Raw genomic sequence first — 25,646 nt, 5'->3', positions numbered from 1 at the left:
GAAGATCTACCGAGATGCAGATGTTAGTGATTTTGCAGTGGAAGCATTATTAGAATAATTATAAGACAGAGAAAAAAAAAATCACTCTATTGAATAAAAACATTAAACAATAAAACTATAACCTATAACAGTATATAACTTAATCTTACTATATCTTGTATGTCATTGCTAATGAAGTAAACTATTGTGTGCCTTCACAAATATTTAGAATACCATACTAAAATTTCCATATACTTTCTTAATGGACATCTATCAAATTACAAACAGCTGTGCTTCTATATGGTAGGAAAAAAAAGTAGTTTATTGTACATATAACAAAGTCATGAATGTAAGATGTGAGCTATGTTCACAAGCACTTAAGACAAATTTACCTGTGATCCTAATGTATAGAAGTTGATAATTTTAGTATGTAGTTATGGTAGTTGTTTTACTGATTAATGAGAAGTTATACATAACTTCTGTTCAAAGTGTAAAGTGTTTAATAAATCTTACACTGGAACAAGTTGCTGAATTGGTTGATTTTTGGAGTAACTATTTTTTTTTTTTGTCAAACAGTATAGAAGAAGTACTTTAAACATTGTATAGTAACCAAATGTGTTGATTTCACATGATTTACACCTCTTCAGCATGAATATGTACGTAGAGTAAGTATTTAATTTTTGAAGCTCCCATATTTTACTAGTGAAGGTGTTTTTGTTGATACATTAATGATCCTGAAGAATAATATTTTTTTACTTTTGAGAAAATTTTCTAATTAGTGTGAACATTTTTTATTATATAACAACTTAAAACTGCAACTGGATGAGTTAAAATTACTTTAGAATATTTTTATATATAGTTTCTGTAAAATCTTGCATTAAGTTGAACACAGTTGGCAACTGAAATGTTAAGCATTTGCTTCATTTTCATTTTTCAGATAGAAAAAAAGAAAAGGCTAGAAAGGATAAAGATGAAAAAACAACAGCTACAAGACCTTTTATTACAGGTAAAGTCAAGTTATAAACATTTGGTAAAATAAAACCATCAAAGAAAGTTTTAAACATAGAAAATATAACAGGATTTAGCTCAGATTTGACTCTTTTGTAAAACCTGTGAATACTTTATTTTGAAAAAATTTAGTTACCAATGAAAGCTAAATATTGTACTTAATGCCGTATTGTAGTACAGTGTTTCTCAATCGTCTGTCTGCAGACTGGCACCAATCTATCACATACACCTTTCCTGTCCATTGATTTTCACACAAATAAGCAAACAAAACCCAACACAATATTTGTGTGAGACTCATAATAGTTATTCATTGGATTTACATTTTAATAGTTCAAGACAGTTAAAGGAGGCAGCAAGCCAGTTCCTGGTATTGAAAGAGTTAGAAATGCTGCTTTAGTACACAGTCTTATAACTTTTTGTTGAGGTACAATTACAGGTACTCTTCTCTCAAATAGTAAAAACTGTCACTAATAGATTTATCCATTTTGGTGATTTGATTGTTTAAATATCTTTTAGCAAATTTCTTTCAAAAACTTGGTGAAACGTAATAAAGAGCTGGAGAAAAAACAGAATGTTCCTGTGCCTAACACAACCATCCAGTTGCCTTTTATAGTTATTAACACACATAGAAGCACTGTGATTGACTGCAGTATATCCAGTGATAAGTGAGTACTGACTATTTAGTTTTAGGTACTTACCACGTGTTTCATTATTTTTCATACTTCTTAGTTTTGTAAGATTACTTGTAGATCAGGCTCAGGTGTACACAGTCTGTGTTTAAAAAATTTAATATGATTTGTTGAAAAACTGATAATACTCTGACATCAAATTTTCCTTTAAAAAGTTTTTATTTGATATATAATGTCATTGTAGAACTAAAAGTATCTTGCTGCAGTGATTCTACAGTAAAATGTCCTTACATGTTTTTGAAGTTGTTAAATTAGTGGTTTTTTTTTTTTTTTTTTTTCAGGACAGAATATCTGTTCAATTTTGACAACACTTTTGAGATCCATGATGATATAGAGGTTTTAAAGAGAATGAAATTAGCTTACAATCTAGATAAGGGCACATGTTCACTTGAAGACCTGAATGAAGCACGGCAGTTGGTACCAAAAGCTTTGGAGTCTTATGTTGTCCGTGAGTTTCTCTTAAGCTTTAGTGGAACCAAATGAAAAATAAAAAATTTTTATGTTAATGACTAAAAGGAAATATACACACTTATGTAAACAAAGCTAAGTCAGTGAAGAGTACAGCTTAGTAGTGATAGTATAAAAACACAAGTTAAGAGTATTTATCTTTTAATAAAAAAAAAACTTCTGAGAAAAGCATAAAATAGAAACAAAATACAAAAATTATGTGTAGCTTTAAAATCCTTAAGAAGTAAAGAATATTTTTATTTCAGAGAGGAAAGCCACTCTGTCATTGGATGCAGTACTGTTTAAAGTTTGAGTTTTTTTTTTATTTTTAACTTTTCTTCCAATGAAAGGACTGAAAATTTGTCTTAACTGTTTATTTTATTACTGAATATGTATATTTTCTAAAGAGTATTTGTATACTTTTAATAAGATACTCTTTTTTGAATAAATACAATAACTTTATGCTAGAGTATGAAATTATTTGCAGTATGTCATTGTTCTTTGTCTAAAATACCTGTTAAATGAACTTCGAGTTGTTGTTTTAGATTTAACATGTCCAATAAAAACCTTATATGATATACGAGTTAAAACCTTTAAGGAAAAGAAAGGAGATTTGATTGCTTTTATTATTAAAGTTTTTATGTTTATGATAAATAATTTTCTCCATATGTTAAACCATTAAAACTAGGTTACTGTTATTATTATTGTATTATTTCCAGAAATGTATCGAGGTAATGAAGATTTACTTGCTGGTATGGAACTGGAAGATGGGTTTCATGTTGGGCAAGGAGGGTAAGGGGAATTTATAACTTTCAATTATTTGTTCATTCATTTACAAACACTTTGATTAGTAGTGATTGCTTTATGCCATTTTGTAATAGCACATGTTCATTTGCAAACTAAATCAGGCAGATCATTAACTCCATGTTTTGTGATATAAACATTGTCATTGAAATTACTTAGAACAAATTATGTTCTTTGACATTAGTGTATCACTCATTAACATCAATGTATACTTCATTGAGAATGGTAGGAGGGCAGCAATTGTTTATATGGCATTTTACTATTTATATCATTAAATATATTTTTTACAGGCATTTTGTTACATTATGCCTCTAGGTAGGAATATAATTTACTCTGAGTAATTATTGGATTATGTGGTATTTCTATTCATTCTTATTCAGTAAAACACATTTATAAATAATTTAGAAAATAAACATTATTGTCTAGAAAGTGGTTATAAGAAGATTTCTTTAACAACATTGTTATTAGTTTGACAACTGTTACCTAATTTTAACAATCTGTTTTAATAAAATATACAATTGTATAATTCCACATTATTTGACATCTTAGCCTTACATTTTATCACTTAAAATCCTGGCTAAAACAAATAATCTAAGATAAGTTTCTCAAAAGAGCTTGTCATCTTTCAATGAAAATTTCAGACATGATTTTTGTGGATGAGAAAAACCTTTCTAGATACTTCCATGTATGTAAAAAGTCAAAATGTGTGGTATTTCTTTCTGTTACTCTCTCTCTCTCAGGAAAGTGTATACTTCCATCTAAAATATATTAATGTTAAATCAAGGTTACTGTCACATTGTCATTAGGACAACTTGTGGCAGGTGCATTGTTTTATATCATTAAGTGATATAGCAGTTTTTGTTACCATTACATTGTTATTAGGACAGTTTGTGGCAGGTGCATTGTTAAATCATTAAGTGATATAGTAATTTTTGTTACCATCATGTTGTTATTAGGACGACTTGTGACAGGGGCATTGTTGTTAAATCATTAAGTGATGTAGCAATTTTCGTTATAGGTATTGATTCTATGGAAGGTGGTTTTTAAATATTTAAAACTGATTGGTGGCAGTAATAAAATATAACTGATTGTAAATTGTACAGTTTCTGGGGGACCACTCAAAAATTACATAATGCTATGGTGGTGGTGAGTTGTCTGAGCCTGTATTATGATATGTTTCAGGAGGCAGGAGTGTTACGAACAGTGTAAAATAAAACATAAATCACAGTGAAAACAACTTAGGCCTACAGAATTGTGTATTGTAATTCAACGTACTTTAATTTGAATTCAAAACATCTTTAATAACTTGAAAATTTGCAGATGTGTTTTATCATTTTTTGCATAATAACATTGGTCAGGATTTACATGTGTATTAAGGTACATACTTGACCACCAAAATGTTAGTGAATCTGGTAACAAAATTTATGAATTACAAAAAACTTATAACAAAACCTTCTGTAATAATAACTTGATGCTGTAATGGGGGAACAGTGTTTTACTGAAATGCAGTGTTTTTTGGGTTGTACCCCATTTTTAATAAATGTAATTTTAATGTGTAACAATTCAAAATTGTGTTTGTTTTTTAATCCTTGATAGGGAACATTTCTAACTATAGGCAACTTGTGATATGCAATACTTTTTTTCAAGTTACTAATGTTAACAACAGGATTCAAAAGCTTTTTTTTTTAATGGGTTAAACTAAGTTCACCTTACTCCACAGTTTATTATGTTCATACACCCAGTCAACATATTCGCTACATTTCCAATTTATAGCAGTGGGTGATATTTCCTTGTGAAACCAACCACACACGAAGGTATGCAACTACCTTCCTGACTGTAGTCAGCTTTGACCGGGAAGTTAGTCTAATCAGAATTTGGATTGACAGAATACAGAATACTTCATAATAACTTACTGTCTAATATATTTAAAGTTGACTGTGAACAGGCTGATCTTTGAATTAAATAGAGCAACAATGTGACAGTGGGGTATTATTTCCTTATTTACTAGGTAAATGCTAACAAACTCTGGAGTAGAAACATTTTGTGATTAAGAAGTACTAACATGCCACTTTGGCCTTGAATTCCTGTAGACAGGCGGCTTTTGAGTGGCTCCCCCTTCCTTCAGTCGGCTAGTCCACTGAGGCTTGGGTCAACCAAGTACCAGTGCTGGATATTCTTAACAGATGTTTTGGACATAGTATCTGATGCTGCTGTTTGGGTATAGTGCTCAAGAAACCCTGTAATTGCTGCAGTGTCTTTGTTTGACATTGTAGTACATCCTCTTGTAGGGCTTCATGGTGGGTGGGGTCAGTAGGCATCGAAATATTTTTTTTTTATTGTTATGGATCCTCCAAATAAAAACTTAAATAAAATAGTGAAAATCAGTCCATAGGTAAATGACCACGTCTTGAAGATTCTAAGCAGCAATCTTCAACATCTGTAACACCTGTTGTACCTCCTTTTCTTATACTACATTCTCTTTCAGACAAACCTTTAGGGCAGATGTCATCCTTTTTCATTCAGAAGGGACTAGAGGGCTTGCTGGCTCTCCAAGTCAGTAAAGAAGCCTTGCTCTGGTGACATATTGGTGGAAACATCCACATCTCAACACAGTGAACTCCTCTTCCATTCAAAGGAAATTGGGGATATGCCTATTGAGGTTACACCTCATGCTACTTTGAATTCATCACAAGGAATTATTGTTGCAAGGGATTTGAAGAACATACCAAGTCAGATTCTTGCTTGTTTCTCCACCCAAGGAGTTTTTGCAGTGAGGCATATCTCCACTTGCAAACATGGAATTAAGATGCTGACCAATGTCCTTTTTCTGACATTTACATCACCACCTCCACCTGCCACCATCAAGGCAGGTCATCTTAATTGAAAGGTATGGCTATACATTCCAAATCCTCTGAGATGTTTCAGTGTCAGTGGTTTGGTCACTTGAAGACGTTATGTCATGGTTCCTTGACGTGTGCTCGTTGAGGTAGCAAGGACCATGATGACTATGAGTGTGAAACAGACTCTCATTGTGTCAGTTGCAATGACTCTCACCCATCCCACTCTTGTTCTTGCCCTAAATGGGTGGAAGAGAAAGAGGTGTATTATTTGAAAACAATTTAAAACATTACTTACTCTGAGGCTCGAAAGTTGCTATCCACCACTTCATCTCGGATGTATGCTGCTGCACTTCGTTCTACTACTACAGTTGGAGCGCAGATGGATCTCTCTGTGCCTCCAAAAGAATTGTTTTCAAACCAAATTAAAAGTCTTTTGACCTCCATGGTTGAAAAAGTTAATGAATCAGCATCAACACCCATCTCTGTCCCTAACATACATTCTAGCATACTCCAAGATCCACTTCCTTTGGTTTCGGGTATGGGCATTTCCTTGGGTACATCTTTTTCCACCCCAAGATGCAAAACAATCATTCATTCACGTTCTCAGTCACTAGAGTCCTCTTCCAGCAATTAATACCTGCCCACTCAACCCAGAGCAGGATCCACAGAAGTCAATAAGCTTCCACCGAGTAAAGACAGTAAAGACTTGGGCAGAGTGATCAACTCTTTCCTTTCGAACTGATTGTCTCTGACTGTAATCATCCCTTTACACTGGTGGAACTCAAAGTGGCCCTTCTGTGGTCAGGTAGTACATCGGTTGGACCTTATGATGTACACTATGACATACTGTGCCATCTATCTCATCCTTCTTTTGCTATTCTTCTGATTTTTTTAAACCAGCTCTGGCAGGAGAATGTTTTTCCTGATGCCTGGAGCCAAGCTATTATCCTACCTTTCTCTCAGCCTGGGAAGGATCCCAAGATTCCTTCAAACTACCATCCAACTGCTTTGATGAGCTGTCTCTGTAAGACCTTAGAGAGGATGGTTAATGCTCGTCTTGTTTGGTTTGTTGAATTAAACAATTTCCTCTCACCCACCCAGTGTGGATTCCGATGACAGCGCTCCACCATGGACCACCTGATTCAACTTGAAATGCCAATCGGAGAAGGCTTATGACACAACATGGAGGTATGGCATTTTGTGCGACCTCCATATATATGGGTTATGCAGCCATTTGTCCATTTTTATTAAAAGTTTTTTAATGGACAGGAGATTCCAAGTTTGTGCGGGTTTGGCACTTTCCTGTTATTTTATACAGGAACTTGGAGTCTCCCAGGGCTGTGTTTTGAATGTCACACTTTTCAGTATAAAAATTAATGCCATCACTGAACAACTCCCTCTCACTGTTGCAAACGGACTCTATGTCAACGACTTTCACATATCGTCAACTATTGAACATGAGGTATATTGAGCGGCAGCTACAGACTGCCCTCAATCGTTTACTGAAGTGGACCACAGTAAACAGTTTTAATTTCTCTCTCTCTAAAACCGGTTGCATGCTATTTTGCTGCCAACGGGGTATTCATCCTGATTCTGAACTTCGTATCTGTCAAGTTTTGCTGCCAGTGGTCTCTGAGACACAGTTATTAGGGTTTATCTTTGACCATAAGCTGACCTTTATACCACACATCAAGCAGCTACGTGTCAATTGTACAAGAGTACTGAACATCCTCTGTGTCCTCTCTACCACCACTTGGGGAGTGGATCGATGTTCTATGCTAAAGATATATTGTACTCTTAGTCTATCAAAACTCTACTATGGATCACTGGTCTATGGCTCTGCCAGACCCTCGGCCTTAAGCATGCTGGACCCCATTCATCATCAAGGACTTTGACTCTGCACTGGGGCTTTCCACACTTCCCCAGTTCAGAGCTTATACATAGTCTCATGAACTTTCTTTGCACCTCTGTCATTTGCAACTGTCTTTACTATATGCTTTGAAATTTCATTCCTTACCAAAGCATCCCACCTGGGATTGTTTTCCTTTCTCGGTGGGCCATACCTTTTTAGAACAAATGGTCTGCCATTGCTCGTTTTGGCATTCATATCCAGGCACAATTGGATCTGTTCTTGGAAAACATTGCTCTATCCACTGATCAGCCCATCTCGCCATGGCTTATTACAGTCCCCAAATGTGACCTATCTTCAAGTCATCTGAGAAAAGCAGATACACCCGATATGAAGTACTGTCTTTTATTTGCTGAACATCTTTCGAAACATCTTTCCATTCCTATTTATATAGATAGTTCAAAATCAGGTGACTGTGTGGGCTCTGCCATGGTTTGTTGTGGTTTGGTGGTTGTGTGCAGAATCCCCTCTACAGCATCTGTTTTTACTGCTGAACTGTACACCATTTCTTTTGCCCTGGATCACATAGAAGCTAAGCAGTACTCAAACTGCATTATTTATACTAACTCACTTAGTTCTCTACTAGCCCTGGAATCACTTCATGTTAGTTCATACCCTGTTCTCGCCGATATTGAAAACCGACTGGCCCATCTCTCTTTAACATCTGCTTCTATTCAGTTTTTCTGGATACCAGTCCACATTGATATTTGCTAAATCTGTGTGCTCTGGCACTATCATTGCTGTGCCTGTTCTGTACATGAACTATGGTCCTGTATTCAAGGCTCAGCTCTGTGCCAGTTGGCAATCGACTTGGAATGAGCAATGTAAAAACAAGCTTTGCCAAATAAAACCCTCTATTGGAATTTGGCCGTCTTGTTTCCATAAGGATCTGAAAGAAGTTGTCCTAACTAGGCTACGCATTGGTCACAGTTTTTTAACTCATCATTTTCTGTTACCTGGAACTGATGCACCAGTGTGTAGTCTGTGTAACACTCAAATCACAATAAACAACATTTTACTTGTCATTGTTACGACTCTCAACAACAGTACCATTTTAAACATGTTCTGTCCCAAGGTTTGTCCATAACGTTAGTGTTTTTGGTGATGGTGACACTGTCCACCTTAGAAATGTTTTTAGTTTTTTAAAGGCCATTAATCTTTTTAATGCTATTTAAGTTTTTTAATTTATACATTAGATGTTTTTTAATGTAATTACCTTTGAAGAGTCAAATTCCATCTAGTTCAATTTGAAATTAAAAAATGGCCGTAACGTCAACTAATTCAAAACCAGCACTGGAAAGGCCAATTTCAGGTGATTAATGCTGCTGTTTGAACTACCCATTAGTCATCCTGGTGAGTTATAATTAAAATTTTGCTGCAAGTCTCTTAAAACTTTTATTATTTTACTTTCTGAAAATGGTCACAATGTCAAATAACTAGGAACCAGGACTGGAAAGACAAACTTCAGGTGACCTGCAGTGTTTTTTTTTAACTTAACTGGCAAGTTATGATAATTACAATTGTGTTACAGAAAGCCCTTTAGAACATGTATTACCATAGTTTTTCTCTTACTGCTGTAAACCAGATGTAAAAATTGGTTTTATTCCTATTTATGTTTTTTTAATTCAAAAATGAAACTGCTTTGTTTGACCTTAATTTCCTTTTATGAATTTTACTTTAATTTTAACTTTTTTATCAGATGTTTGGTGCAGATAACTTAGTTGCTTTGCCCCATAAAACACCAAACCAACCAACCAACTTACTTTTAGGCTAATAGAAACCTTTTGCATCTGATAAAAATTAAAATAGGTTGAGATATTAATAACAGTAAGAGTTTTTAATAATATTCAAGATGAGTACTGTTAAAGATATATTATTGTTAGCTTTACCTTTTTATTTAAAGCAGATGTGTCTAAAGCCAAAGGTATGATAAGCATAACATGAGTTTAGTAGCATCTACATACTTTACATTTGAAATGCTGTATTAACACTTGCTTCAGGTCATGGGTCAAAGACCATTTCATTTATATATTAGTTAATTTCTAAATTTAAAGGTAAATATTAAAAGAACACAAATATAGATTTTAGTGAGTCACATGATAAGTTGAATGCAGCACAGTTTAAAATTAAATGTTCGTAATGTCATAGTACAAAGTCTATGGTTTTGTACAAATTAGGAATTCAAATTACTAAAATTATAAACCTAGAATATATAATAAGAACCTCGTATCTTTTATTATGCTGAGATATGGCTTATGTACTGAATCAAACACAGTGGCCCCATTCAACTCTTTACTTTTTTGAAAACTTTTTTATACACTTACTTCAATATAGGACATGTGAATAACCAATCAACCACTTAGAATGTCTGCTGAGTGGTTTCCTCAGCTATTTTAATCTGTGAAAAGGCTGCCATTCTTGCGATCCAAGACTTTAAAGGAGGTAGGTTGTATCTTTAGTCTGCTCAGAGTTTCATATTTTTTAAAATCTAAATACATCTTAGTTACTAAGCTTAATAAATTACATTAGAATTCTGTGGTATCAATGTAGCTATTTATGGTTGTTTGGTTATTCAACTATGTATATTTAAAACCTAAAAATAAACTTTGTTTGATATCCTCCATGTATGAAATTTTAGAAAGCTTAGCAACCTGTGTCCAGCAGCAACCAAGTACAAAGGTTACAATGAGAAGAGATAATTGTTTGCTTTACTTCTTGATTTATTTTTCTACATTTTAAGAAAAATAAGTTTAATAATTTATTTACAAATAGTAATAATCTATATACATATATATAATGTTTAATAATTGAAATGTAACAATATGACAAAATACTAATCCACTAAAACACACCCACAACAGGTGAGACTAAAAGTCATGTTTATAACACTGGATATGTAACATTAATGCACATGCACCATGTCAGTGCATGTTATGCAATGTTAGCTGGGTATGACTGGAAGGTCAGTCTAATAAAAAATAACAAATACATGTATAAATATACAGCATTATGATATTTAAGCTATATATGTTAAATGTTTGTATTTTTGTGTAATAACATGTTGTCATTCTAGCATGAAAAAACATATTTATTTCCTGTTTTACTTATGATTGTTGCGAGGTTGGTCAAGTTAAGAGTATAGAAAATAACAAAATATAAGGTTTTGCTCAAAACAAACATTTCAGATATATTTAGGAGGCTCCAAATATTACACAAATATTTGAGATTTTTGGGATGAAGAATAGTTTTTTAAATCATAACATGAAATCATTTCCCACTCAGACTAGTAACAAAACACTGTTTTCACAAACAGATCTTCAGTAAAAATATTTAATTGAAATATCTGATTTCTTAATACAAATATACTTGTGATCTTTACTAAAAGTCTACCAAATTTTGTGAAGATACACATACTGTATCAAAAGTTATAGTGCAGATACTTAATGTGCACAAATGTGTAGATGAACTTGTATATATTATACCAAGCCTGTAGTGAAAGGGTAAATATTGTTTATTGATATGATATTTTATAGCTGATACAAGTGCTCCAGTTTTGTTTTGGTTGCTTTAAAAAAATTATTTATTTTGTTGCAATAAATATTTCAACATTGCTGTGTGAATGTTATTTTTAAAATCACAAATTTTATTTTGTATCAAGTGAGGCATCTAACTCTTACGATCAGGCTGACATGGAGGTTGCCATGGCAACAGCACAAGGCTTTTCTAGACAATCCAGCATTGGATCTCCTTTGGACTTTCCATCTCGTCCAGCAACTAGTACACCCTCTGAAGATTATTCTGGTAGTGATTCTGAGCCTTCCAGTCCAGGAGACAAAAAATGACCACTGCCCATAGAACATAACTTTTACCAAAGTGCCCTACTATCCCTGAGTAGCTAGCACCAGAACTTTAAATTACTTCTTAAAGAAGCCAGTCTTAGCTTCTTGGGGTATCAACTAAAGTGGTATTAAGAAAAAAAAAACTTTAAATATACTCGGGGCAATATGCTTAGTACAACACCTTACTCCATGTCATACTTATTGGCTGGCACATACCAGACCTATGTTTGAGTTAGCAAAATGGTCATTTCAGAAAGTGGGATGCATATTAATTGTGTCACAACATTATCAGGAAACACCAAAACAAATTAATGTCTGTCACTGCCCTGCAGACATTAATAAGTTAACCTTGGTGAAAGTGTTTTTGGGTTTGTGTTTTATAAGTAGGTTGCCAGGTTTTGTATTATCAGTGGCTATCCAAACATGTTCATGTTTTGAAGCTCTAACTTTGTATATTAGTTGCATGTGAAAGTAACAATAATGTACTTGGAGTATACAATTAAACATGAAATGTTGCACGACTGCTTTTTGAGGATGGATTTTAATGCAACATTTTTTTAAAATTCTAGTTGTCATTTTTATGTATTTATTAACTGATACTGAGGGGCAATTAGACATGTTTTAGTATCGGCTACTATAGTAGATTGTGAGTATGAATATAAGCAGTTGTTTCTTCTTTTTTTAAGGTTTTTCTCTATAAAGTTTTATACCCAGACTTGAGTTTTAGCTCGTTTAAATTTTGCTTGACATTCAAAGCAGTTTTTGTTAATAGTTATTCAGAATTGTGGGTCACGGTGTTTATTGTTATATTGGTAAATATAAGCTGTGTTACAGTGTTTCTGATTCTCTTGTGCTGGATACAAATAAATTTTCTCTAGAAAATAAAAATAAAATTATGTTCAACCTACTTATGTAACATTTGCTTTCATAGCAGTGAACTATTAATGTGGAATTATTTATCACAGTTTTAGTGTGTAGAATAATTTTACTTCTTATTTTAGCTAAATGTTTTTTTTATTGAATAGTGTAAAGTGATTTACCAGTTCTAGAATCTTAACAAGACAAGATTTTCAACATCCAACCTGTTGTTGCCCTAAAATATTTGTTAAAACTAGTCACTAAAGAAAGAATAATCATATTTCTTATCAGCAGAGATCATAATGAATACCTTTAAAATGTATTTTGTCATGCATGTCAGAATTATGTACTTAGTAAATAGTGTTATTCTTCAGTAATAATTGTATGTAGAATTCACTTAATGTTACTTGTTTATTTAGAAGAGGAACTTGATTTAATTGATGTATATTTCATTTAATTAAATACTGCTTACTTATACAAGTATTCCTGGAAACTGAATGAATTAACCTCACAAGAGTTATTTATGTATGAGGATATTTATTTTTGTTCCTTCTCAAAGAACATTCTAATTAATAATTATATTTCTCATTTCGAGGGATATGTGGATTGATGTAATATTTTCAACAGTGCTTTTCAATGTTCAGGAATTATTGCAGGCATGTTTAAGCAGCAAGTTACCACAATCAGGTTTGTGTGTCACACTGATATCATAATGTTCAAATCTTAAGGATGAGAACCAAGAATATTTGCTAAATATGTTAGAATGATAAGATTATAACTACTCTTAAAACTAAGTGTGTGTGTGTGTATATATATCAGATTTTTATGTTGTAATCAGAACAAAAATGCTGTAACATGAATGTAAGATTGATACGATTTTGTGTTGATCTAATAGTCACATTTAATGATCAGAGTTATTTGTATAACTTTGTTTTCTTTTAACAACATTATTATTTAATTACAGTTTGTTAATTATCACCCAGATCTGTATGGTGCTGATTTTTAAAGCTAAACTAATTGCAGTGACAGGCAAAGGTGGACAGAAAAGTTAAGCAAACTAGATTGTAACATTTCTCTCTCTGCGTGTGTTTATTATATAAATTGTAATTTTGATCAAACTGTATTGAACAAAATATCTTCATAAATTTAACATGTGCCATGAACTAAAGATAAAAGAAAAGATTGAAACAAGATTGTTTGGTATGACAAAAATATCTGTGATTCACCCTATAACCAGGGAGAGAGTATAAATTTAAATTGTTTGGAAGACCCCTTTATGTTGCAAAGCTTTTTTCACACTATGAGGACTGTAATAAGATTTCATATTAACCTAAAAAATAGTTTTAATTGTAAAATATAATCTACAATCAAACTTTTATGTGCATTAGGCTTAAAAACATTAAACTGAGTTTGCAACTGCATGCTTTGTTTCAATTTGTTTAAAACATAATAGTTTTTATATCAGTAAACTTTCATAAAACAGGTTTCTTCAGTGTTAGAAATTTAGTAAAACTAGCAGAGGTAACCAGCAATGCTGAGTTTAAAGAGTAATGCTGTAAATGAGCCTTAGCACACTAATCAACCATTCACTGAAAACGAACCCACGTGTTTTGGTACTGACCTCTCTGCTCAGTTGAGCCGTTATAATGTTATATTAAAGTGGTAAAACTTAGGTATTTGCCAAGCATGAGTAATTCATGTAATTGCTTTATATGTGTGAATGTTATATATATATATATATATTGTTAAAGATGCATTAGATTTTACTTCATTAGCATGTAAAAAAATTATTAATTTTATTAAATCACGTATTGCTGTTTTCTTTCAAACTATTCAGGTTCAATGAAGTAGCTGAACAATGGCATAGGTTATGATGGTTTTAGCTTCTGTTGAATATACTATGAAACTGGAATAATGCAAAGATAATATTTAAAAATTAAATCTTTGAAACAAGTCTTTAATATTGCTTGTTTTAGGACTTTAAAAGTTTTGTTTCAATAAATCCAAATAAATACCCTATGTTACGTGTATTCCTTATTTCATTTTATGTATTTGAGCTTCTGTGCTTAGTTTGGTTAACTTAAACACAATAGAAAAAATATGTATATAATTTTTTTAACTTCATGTCACATTGCATGAAGGTGCTTTACTTAAAACTAAACAGCCAATATATGCTGTTCATTTATGTGCAACCCTCTACACGTGGATTACAAATATTAATATTCCATGTATTTAAAAGCTTTAATAATAAGACATTTACACCTATTCAGCTTGATATTTCAATGGGCATTTAAAAGTGAAATGGTTTCATTAAAAATCAACAAATTGGAATTTTCAGGTGATTATTTATGGATTAAAATCTGATGCTTTTAAGAAAAAAATTTTTTAAGCCTTAATTGACAGTTTGCAAAATGTTCACCATTATCTAAGACTTCTGCTTTTAGACTATGAATCCTTGTTTAAGTATTTTTAATGATAATGAAATGGTGTTTCTGTATCATTTGGGGAATAAAACAAATTAACTTCAGTATACTAACAAGTATTTCTTAAATTCTTTCACTGTACTTGATACTTAAATTTTATTGGAACTGTTTACAACTTAAGGAAGTTACTGTTCCTGACAAAGTTTTGGAACAGTAAATTTAGCAAAATAATAAAGTAAAAAGGACTACTTTTTGTCAGTATTTCTAGTAAGTTTTAGATATAGCACTTCTAGTGTGAAATATTTATTTGCTCTGCTTGCCACTACTTACAAAGACCTTTAAAGTAGAATTTTTCAACTTAAATTAAAGTAGTTAATTATGTTGATACTTTTTTGTACTAGCTTCTGTAGTATTTTAATAATGCTGTTTCACTAACAGAACAAGAAATATATATATTGTAATATGGGCTTACAAATGCAGCATATTATATACACTAATCCATTAGTCCATGTCTTTTTTGAAGTACACAAGTATTAACCTGGTATTTCAATACATTTATCTCAAACAATATATTTTGTTATTATTAATCAAAACCACACACAGTCAAATCCAGAATTATAAAGTATAATTCCCTCTATAATTTTTCTGTATTCCTTTTCATATACTAAAGAAAACAGGCAGGCAGTAGCTAATTATATGTAGTTTATTTCAATAGTTAATTTTAAAATATTAATGATAATCCTTTTAAAGTAAGCTTAATTAATGTGATGTGTCCAAGTATACATCTGCTAGTAATTGCTTCATGTAAAAAAAAAAATATATGTATACTTGTCACCTCTTTATACCTGTATGCTCAGTATTATAAATGAATAATTATTTGATTTTATGTTTTAATATTATTACTTAAATTTATATGCCTGTTTTGTGCTTTTAACACTGTAAGGAATCTACCACACCCTGCAGTGATGCATTGTGACAAATTAATAAACTGGAAGTAAATCTTACTTAAATCATCCACTTTTCTTTGAGACAGTCTAGTATGAAGCATGGTTTACTTATTCCAGCAAGTGTTTATACTAAAACCTGTAGAAGGCCTTAAAACTTTTCTCAAGTTTGAGGCACCAATAGCAAGTTTTATTTTTTCTTGCATGCAATAACACATCTAACAAATTAAAAGGACCAAATGATACCACAGTTATGTGGAAACATCTGTGATGACCAGCCTTACTGAAAATACATTTTGATATTTGTAAAGAACAGTAACTGTTAAATGTACTCATATGAACTGTGATGCATATAAATAGTATATGTTTGCATGGTGGTTGTGAAAACAATCTGTGAATCTTATTTTTTAAAAAAACTTACTAGTCCATGCTAGTATTGTACAGAGTTGATTTTAAATGTCTATTTTCCTTGTGTAAGTGAAGTTAAAAAACATAAACAACAAGCTGTGTTGAAAATTAATATTAATACATGACTGCATCAGACCTACCTACTACATTGATAATTGTAGTATAAGTATGGATCTCCGATATGTTGTTTTTTATGAATATATACATTATAATCTCATTAAATCACACTTATTATTCCTTGTTCATTTCAAATGATCACTCTTTTATCGATATTTAAATGTTATCAATGATTCTGTACAGATCTCTAGTAGTGTTCTGTACATTGGATGAGTATGGACATTGTATTCTCATTTAGTGTTTGTTGCTCCATGTGTATGTGTAATAGCTCAAACAAGGATAGTGAAATATTAAAAGAATTTGTAATTGTAAATGGTTTTGTCTTGATTTTTATTGCTTGTCACCTTATTGTAGGATGGAACATTAAAAATGTTTCATGTTGACCTTCCTCATACAGAATGAATGTAATATTAGCATATTCTATCATTTACTGAATGTTTGTTGTTTTTTAATTGGAAAATTATAACGTTTATAATTATTTACTTCCTTTTATAATAGGACATAAAATGGCTGTAGACTGGTAAATATTTAATATGGTATAATGGAGGTTTTCATTACACTGTTAAAGAAATACACATTGTAATGATCCGAGTTTACAGGCATAGTTACCATGTCACATTCCTTCTATGTGGATTTTGTGCTTATGATATTACGTGCAAGTTAAAAACACAAGGTCCAGCATTTGCAACTACAGATTTACAGAGAGTTTTAGGTGTGATGCTAGTAATAAAATAGTGTTTGAGAGCAAGCACCCTTTCTTCCTCTAAAGGGTATTACTGCAATTGTATTGAATGTTTGTCTTTACACACACACAAACTTAATGCTGTAAATATCAGCCTTCACCAGCCCCTCCTAATGTGGCAGTGACCTCAGTTGTCATAGGGGGGATCAAGCACAGTCTAATGGTTAGGGTTCTTTGGCGTTATTGGTTAAATCTCGCTAGTTGATCACAGCAGATAGCTCTATGTGGCTCTGCCATAAGAAAACACACACACTAGCTGATCAGTCTAATAGGTGGTAGTTAATATTGTGGACTAGCTACTTTTCTTCTTCTGTTAACAGTTCAAGATTAAGAACAGCTAGTCCAGAAATCCCCTTTGCACAAGGTTTTGTAACAAAGTCAATGTGTATGAACAGAAAAGGTATATGACATTACAATGTAAGACTAGTTAATAGAATCATTGCAGAATGTTAAAATCTTTGACAATTTTTTTTTTAAATATTGATCACATCAATCTTGGTGAACAGTTGCTCAAAACATTAAATTTTTTTCAAACATTCTCTGCTTAAAGAAATTTTTTTATCAAGGATATATAGAGTAAATATCAGAATAATCATTCTCAGATACAAATCTAAGTTTCTGATAAGCTGCATGCTAGGCATTTAGGACATTGAAAGTTATTTTAAAAACAAGTGAGACATAAAAACTACACTGAAGGATGGTGAAGGCCCAAAGAAACTTTTAATAGGAGTTAAATATCTGAAGAAATTATCAATGATTGGTGCCCAAGACACAAGGAAGTTAGCTTTCTTTAATAGAAAAAAAATGTGAAAAGGTTAACACAACCTGTGTCCAGTATGAAGGATACATATTAAATTGTCAGTATTCACTGAAAACAAACATAGCTCCATGCCATGGGTTCTAAAATACTTTCAATATTGTTTGCATGAAGAAAAAACCTAATTTATTTAGGTTTACTTAAATTGAGCTAACATAATGTTAGAGGTTTGTCATATTCATTGGAGGAAATGAACAAAAATAGATATTTATCATTTATCAAACACAGAATTACTAGTACATAAAACTGGAGATTGTTCCAAGTGTTATCCAATACTGCCATCATAACCAGATAAGAGTGTGTCTCTGTGATCTTCCAAAACTCTGAAATTAGTTAGAATGATTCAGTTGAAAATAAACCAATGTGGCAAGAATCCTGCTGAGATCACATGTATGGAATATACTACAGTAATAAAATGAAACCAAGTGTGCTATAGCTGGATCAAGTTGTTTTACACAAGCATCAAATAGCCTAAATCTTTAATGGCAATTACTTGTACAAAGATAAAAGAAAATTGTATTGAATCTGAAGCTGTTTTGTTTGTATGTAGAAAATGTATTTATCTTAGAATGGTCATGTTGGTTCCAAGAAATAATTGTGTGTTGCAAATAACTGGAAGGAAATATGTCTTGTACCATATTAACAGAAGAGTTTTTGTTTTAGTACATCTTACCATACGCATTTGTTCACATATGTCACAGGACCAAATGAAAGTCTTTTGGTGTGTGTAAACAGCCATTTATCATCAGACATTCTAAAAATTTAACTCACAAGTATACATGTATTTTGTTTGCACTAATTTGTGAAAGCATATGTTACTAATTTTATATACAATTATCACTTAAAGCTTTTTAACTACTGTCAAAAAAGCAAGTCCAGCTGAACTGAAACTTTAAAACTATTTTGCATGTTCCTATAGAACAAAACAAAAATATTAATTGCAATTGTATATACTTTCAATAAACTGTTATTCATAGGATTATAAAAATGCACAACAAAAATTGTGTTCACTTTCTCAGACAATTTGTAAATAAAAAAATATATCTCATCCTCTCACAAGAAATAATGCTCTTCAAACACTTTTACAGTACTGACATACCACCAGACCCAAACTGAAACAGTTAAATAGTACTTTTAGAATGATGTAAAAATATAAAATGTACAGCCAACCTAATCTCTTGGAACCAAACGTGTAATATGATTGTTTACTGGGTTCTTTACAACTGTATTTCATCTGTCTAGAATGTGTATAATATTATGAAAATTGCATCATTTGTTTTTAAGCATGAGAGACTGAATACAATACACTATCCAAAAATATTTTTTGATGCAGTGGGTACATCCAGCACATTAAAATGCTGTTTTACTATGTAGCTGCCCAGGATGTTTTTTTACTAGATGCTACCATGCCCTGTCATTCTACTGAGTGCAAGGAGAGACAGATATAGAAGTTAGCACTTTTTAAACATTGTTTTTTTTGTTTGTTTTTTTTAATTTCGCACAAAGCTACTCGAGGGCTATCTGTGCTAGCCGTCCCTAATTTAGCAGTGCAAGACTAGAAGGAAGGCAGCTAGTCATCACCACCCACCACCAAATCTTAGGCTACTCTTTTACCAATGAATAGTGGGATTGACCAAAATGTTATAATGCCCCCACGGCTGAAAGGGCGAACATGTTTGGTGCGACGGGGATGCGAACCCACGACTCTCAAATTACGAGTCGCACGCCTTAACATGCTTGGCCAGACCGGGCCCATTTTAAACAAGCAGTAGTGTGTGTGACAATACTGTGTATTGTCATTTTAATAAAAAGTGTGAAAGGGGAGATATTCTAATTAATTTATTTGGCATGATAAAATAAATGTATATAATATTGATATGAAAAAAGTATAAACTGAACAACAACAAATATACACGTTCCTGTCTTTGTGTGTTTTTATATTCATGTTCTTAACTTCAAATATTTATTCTAATCAGTTGACAGATGAAATCCCTTTTTTATTCATGAAATTTTCTCACAGAAAGAAATATTATTCTGACGTTTTTCACCGAGTGATTATTCAGCACATGCAAAGATTGATATTGATATGGAAGACCTGGCATGGCCAGGTAATTAAGGAGCTCAACTTGTAATCTGAGGGTCATGGGTTTGAATCCCCATCACACCAAACATGTCTGCTCTTTCAGTCATGGGGGTGAATTACAAAAGGATAGTTTGCATAAATTTGAAGATGGGATCAGCATGGTCAGGTGGTGAGAGTGCTCGATTCATAATCTTAATGTTGGGGGTTCAAATCCCTGTCACACCAAACACACTTGCACTTTCAGTCATGGGGCATTGTAATGTGATTATTGATCCCACTATTCAATGGTAAGAGCTGATGGTGGGTGGTGATGATTATTTGTCTTCCCTCTAGTTTTACACTACTAACTTTTACATGAGTTACTTGATGCATATGACAATTTATCAACTTGTCAAACACATTAATCTTGTTTCTTTCTTCAAATCTAATTAGAACTAATTATTACAGATTTTGAAAGTGAATTTTTATGATTGGAAATTAACATTAAAAAAGTTTATTTGTATACATGCATCTTACTCTTGAAGACAAATTCAATAAAAATATTAACAATGACATACATGATAAATGATGTTACACCCAGTAAAACATACAAAGTTACACATCTGTCATGTTTTTCACAAATAATAAGTGGTTTGTTTAACACATATTTCTGAAATTTTAGATAACTCCACCTGTGTAGGTTGCTTATGAGATTCCATTTACTTATCAATAACTACTGCTGAGTGGAATAAACAAACTATGAAAGACAAAGTTCACTTTAAACATTACGTAATAGGGGCATGGAATTTTTTAAAAACTTCTTGTCCAGTGGACAAAATGCTAGAAAAGTCTAGTTACCCTTCTTAAAAATCTACTTTCTCTACCTTCCAACACTGTAGAATATAACTTCTACATTTTTGCTTTCATTTAACAGCAAACACAATCAATACAATCACACTGAAAACTCAATTTTGTCAAAGAAAGTGTATACCATATTCCAAATCTAAGCTCTTTGTATGTAATTATTTATGTATTTTATAGCTTTTAACATTTAATCATTAGAATTTTAAAATAGTATATATATTACATACCCCAAGCATTAAACAACAAAGAAATTCTGGTTTATATTAATGCTAACAAAGACTAAAATGGTATTTAATATATATATAAATAGTTTTAACACTTTTAGTAACCATTATGTCACACACTTTTTCCCTTGAACTGGCTTTCACATTTTACTGAGATCCTACTTCGACAAGATTTATTTAACATATTTTCATTAATTTTAATACATTTTTACTGTGTATACATAACTGGGGTTTATAAATGAAAGAGACTGTGTATATTGTTTTGGGTATACACTTATAGGTTTATAGGTACGCACGTTTAAAAATTTTTGTGTACTGTAGCTTTCCATAATTCAAATGTTATGGACATTGCATGGCTCCCTATAAATCTATCCAATGCAGTAGAAAGAAAAATGCAAAAAAAAAAACAAACTTATTGCCTGAGCATAAAGCAATATGTATTCAACACCCTGCTTACAGCATAAAATCAAACCATGTACCTCATACAGATTTAAACAAAATACTATTTAAAACCTTGACATTTTTCTTATTAGGAAAAAAACACTTCATACTAATCTTTTTTTTAGAGTATGTACTGTAACTAACAATAGATTACAGTCTGAATGGTTCTCATCTGTTTTGCAATATTATACATGAAAAACAAGTGACAAAACAATTATTATTTGAACTTTTCAACTGTCAATAGTCGTGTAATTACACAAGGTGGTTCAGAATAGTTACCTTTTATTTATATACTAATTATTTCATCCCTTTCAGATTAACATAGATATTAACCATGAGAAAAAAAAATCCAGATTAAAAAGTTATTCTTATATACCTTGATATACCTCAAGTGTTTTAAATCACTTTACAAAAGTTAAAGCATACTCAATAAAGTGTACTACAATTATGTTCAGGAATTACCTGTTTAAATAATCTTTAGTTATCAAATTGCATATATCAACATTAAATAACATAAAAAAACATAACACACTACTCCAGTTTTATGTTTGACACAAGTTCATACCTGTACACTGCAAACTACAAAACAAGTAAAAAAGTTATCAAAAATCGACTTAATATTTTCAAACTAAACACTGAAAGTTGTAAATGAAGCAGAACTGATTTTATAATATACATGAATGTGCTGTTTGTGTTTTTAACAGACATTAAAAAAATTAATATTTTTAACCCCTTCTTACAGCCATTAAAGTTAAGAAATAATTGATAAGAACTACAACTCTGGTAATAAAAATTTTCCATCATATATCAATAATAATACTTTAATAATGAAAACAATAAGAGTTATAAAATGTATTTATGTACATTCATTTGAATAAGTTGTGGAAGACATCATTGAAAATAAATCTTGGACAGAATGTTTAGGATGACATTTTGCTTCTTCCAAGTTCAAAAATGGAATGTTGGTTGGCACACACACACACACACATGCTACATTTTCGACTTTGGTCTTGTATTCATATACACATATAGAATTAGCAGAGCAACAAATACAAAAAGAACTGGTAAAGCTATTGTACAAAATTTTTTCTTATTTTCTAGATTGTCCTTTTTCCTTTCTCTCCTTTCCTTACGGGTTTCCTTAACTTTACCTTTCAGCTGCTTCATCATTAAAGTTACTGTCTCTTTGTTTAATCTCCAAAACTTCTTGGGTTGGTACTAATGAAGCAAACATATGAGAATGCTTTGAAACATTTGCTTCTAATAATTCTAAATTAGAAAAAGTAATTCAAGTTTGACAACCAGTAACCAGCAATACATGCTGATTAAGCTTCCTTTGCATTTAAAATATTTATAAACTTAGATAAGTTGAAGTACAAATAAGTACATAAAATGTATTAAGTAAGAAAGTTTGGTAAATACCAAAGATCTAAACTGAACATAAAACTGTGAAGTAAGAAATGTCCATCTTGCGATATATAATATATAACAAAAAAGTACTACTTGTAAATGTGATACAAAAAACTTTGACAAGCTGCCTAATGCCTATATTATTCAGACTAGCTTATATAATTTTAATTCAAAACTAAATCTAAAAATTAAAAAAGATTGTTCAATTAAAATTGTCATGCTAACTGATAAACAAATTTAAATTTGTTATAGAAATCACTTCAAAAAGCTGTAATAGTATTGAGAAAAAAAATACAATAGCAGAAATATGTTTTACATGCACAAAATTCTATCACAATAAATCTAACGTGGAAAGGTATTAACCAAAAAATACTCAAAAATATATACATATGCAAAATGTACATATCAAACAAGTGTCATTTAATGAAATTATCAAATAGTAGAACACAGCTGCTATACAGATATAAAAAGTACTGAAAGACTGTATAAGCTTCCATTTTATTAGGTAGATAAAATGGAGTGTGGTTTATAACATACTAATGAATTTGGAAAAAAAATAAACAGTCTTTAAAAATAAACTGAACATTTTATAAAGAATACTATTTTAAATAACATAAATTATATAACGTGCAGCCCACCTTTTTTTTCTGTCAATATAGCTTGCTTAACCAACAAAGCTTTATCATTAAGTAAAATGATTTATAAGATTATTTATGATTAAAGCTCTGCGTTCTTGCTTTTTCCAAACATTTATGTATTTACTTATATTAAAAGATATTTAAATTTTTTAATTGCTACTACCCTTCAAATTCAAATAATGTTTATTTTGGTCCATTTCAAAATTAATTTTCCCATTTATGTTTTGTGATACACTGCAAAATATTGAGTTTTTGTGAATCACTTGGAACTTCTGAGATTAATTATGTAGAAGACAATCAGCTTACCTGATTTACTTAAATGTCTTCCAGTTTCATGTCATGCTTTGTTTGATACACCTGAAAACTCTAGGAAAAACAAACATTTGAAACAAATATAACTCAAATGACATGCCACGGGTTTCAAAAATCACATTGATGAAACTTTTTCTACCATAATCCACATCTTTGTCTCAGCATAAAAAATCATGCCTAGTATTTCATTTATGTACACTGTTTGATACTGGGTGAGAAGACCTAATCATGGAAATTCTGAGATTATAAACAAGAGCACCACAATTTCGTTTATTGAGAGGGGGGTCTATCATTTCTCTTTATTTTTATAAATGACACTTGTAAGAGCTTCTAATACGAGTTTATAATGATTCTTATGAAACACATTTGTAATGTTTCATTAATACTTCTTTTAAAAATGCTATTAAAAATAAATTACCAATTATAAATAAAATACAAGTTCATCATAATACATTTTTCGAAAATAAACGTCTTATACAAACACTTAAAGTTTAGAAAACTAGTTCAGAACGATAAGACAAAATAGTCAGTGTATGCATATTACTTTATCATTAATACTTGTAATCAGTTTTGTGGTACAAGGAAATGAGAGAATTATTAATGTTAATTTCCTCTCCTCAAAAGAAAGTGTTGAACGCTCATTTTTATCTCTATAATTTCATATTCTACTCTAGCCTTCTCACCGCCGCGATGTTTACGTCGAGTCTGAAATATCGGTAACGCTGCTCTTGTTTAGCTGCTGCATCTTTTCAGTCCGACTAGATTTATCTAGAACAATGGTAATAATCTCCCAAAATATAAAAAATCAAATCAATTAGGATGAATTTTTAAACGTGTACTTACATTCGATTTTTAAATATCAAATACAACAAGAGAATGTAAAAACCGCAAAGTTATACTCGTGTCGTGATAACGACAACACCACGTTACGGATAAATTATATTCAATACACGTTTTACATTGAGAAACTTGTAAATTTAGGCTCGTAGTGCATTCACTCTACACCACAGTAATATGAAATAACCGGCTCAATTTATTAACTAATAGAAATAGAGTAACAGAATTCACACAAATATTTTATTAATCTCTCACACAAAAGATAAAAACACGAGATCTGTAATTATATTTTGAAGAGAGTAAATAGCAAAATATTAATAAAATATCCTACAAAGATTTTATTTATCTTTTAAACACACAAAATCCACATATAATATTTTTAAAGTAAACAATATAAAATTGTTTGTTTTTGTTTGTTTGTTTTTGAATTTCGCACAAAGCTACTCGAGGGCTAGCCGTCCCTAATTTAGAATTGTAAAGCTAGAGGGAAGGCAGCTAGTCATCACCACCCACCGCCAACTCTTGGGCTACTCTTTTACCAACGAATAGTGGGATTGACCGTAACATTATTACGCCCCCACGGCTGAAAGGACGAGCATGTTTGGCGCGACGGGGATGCGAACCCGCGACCCTCAGATTACGAGTCGCACGCCTTCACACGCTTGGCCAAATATAAAATTAATAAAAAACTCCAACTTCTCTAAAACCAAATAAAAAAATTAAAAAAGTTTCGCTAAATAATCGACATTTTCTACATGTTTTATTGTTGTTTGTTATCCAAAGTTACTTCGCAACTATCTAGTTTTTATTAACTGAAATAGATGTTTATACAATTTATAAATAAAAACTATCGCAAGAAAATCACCTAGAATAAATTTGAAGCCTCAGCAAAGATACATTCACACGTCATTACTAGTGACAAATGTTTAAAGAAGCTATGAAATCACAATCAATTTCTTAACTATTTTGAACTAGCAAACAGATTGCACTACGGTTATTTTACTGAATTGCTAATGCTGGAACAATGAAAGAGA

The 25,646-nt window shown here is 31.5% G+C and overlaps 1 protein-coding gene and 1 long non-coding RNA gene across 4 annotated transcripts in view; one reads left to right on the top strand and one right to left on the bottom strand.

Moving 5' to 3' along the window:
* Positions 1 to 16,578, top strand: part of LOC143232290 (transcription factor Dp-2-like) — a 71,068-nt gene extending 54,490 nt beyond the window's left edge. For all 3 annotated transcript variants that reach the window (XM_076467516.1, XM_076467517.1, XM_076467518.1), the window contains 5 exons: positions 917 to 985; positions 1,504 to 1,652; positions 1,958 to 2,124; positions 2,843 to 2,915; positions 11,335 to 16,578. In XM_076467516.1, coding sequence (XP_076323631.1) covers positions 917 to 985; positions 1,504 to 1,652; positions 1,958 to 2,124; positions 2,843 to 2,915; positions 11,335 to 11,518 — 642 coding nt within the window. In that variant the 3' untranslated portion in view covers positions 11,519 to 16,578. The remainder of the gene's footprint in view (positions 1 to 916; positions 986 to 1,503; positions 1,653 to 1,957; positions 2,125 to 2,842; positions 2,916 to 11,334) is intronic.
* Positions 16,579 to 20,387: 3,809 nt separating this feature from the next.
* Positions 20,388 to 24,789, bottom strand: LOC143232291 (uncharacterized). Its single transcript, XR_013017481.1, has 3 exons — positions 24,619 to 24,789; positions 23,770 to 23,829; positions 20,388 to 22,633 (listed from the first exon to the last, which is right to left on the bottom strand). It is a non-coding gene; the product is annotated as an uncharacterized LOC143232291 (long non-coding RNA).
* Between the last annotated feature and the right edge of the window lie 857 nt (positions 24,790 to 25,646).

This window comes from Tachypleus tridentatus, chromosome 11 (assembly GCF_004210375.1).
Source record: "Tachypleus tridentatus isolate NWPU-2018 chromosome 11, ASM421037v1, whole genome shotgun sequence".
Lineage (NCBI taxonomy): Eukaryota > Metazoa > Arthropoda > Merostomata > Xiphosura > Limulidae > Tachypleus > Tachypleus tridentatus.
The sequence above is the reverse complement of the archived record's forward strand: the minus strand, read 5'-3'. Positions and strand labels throughout refer to the sequence as shown.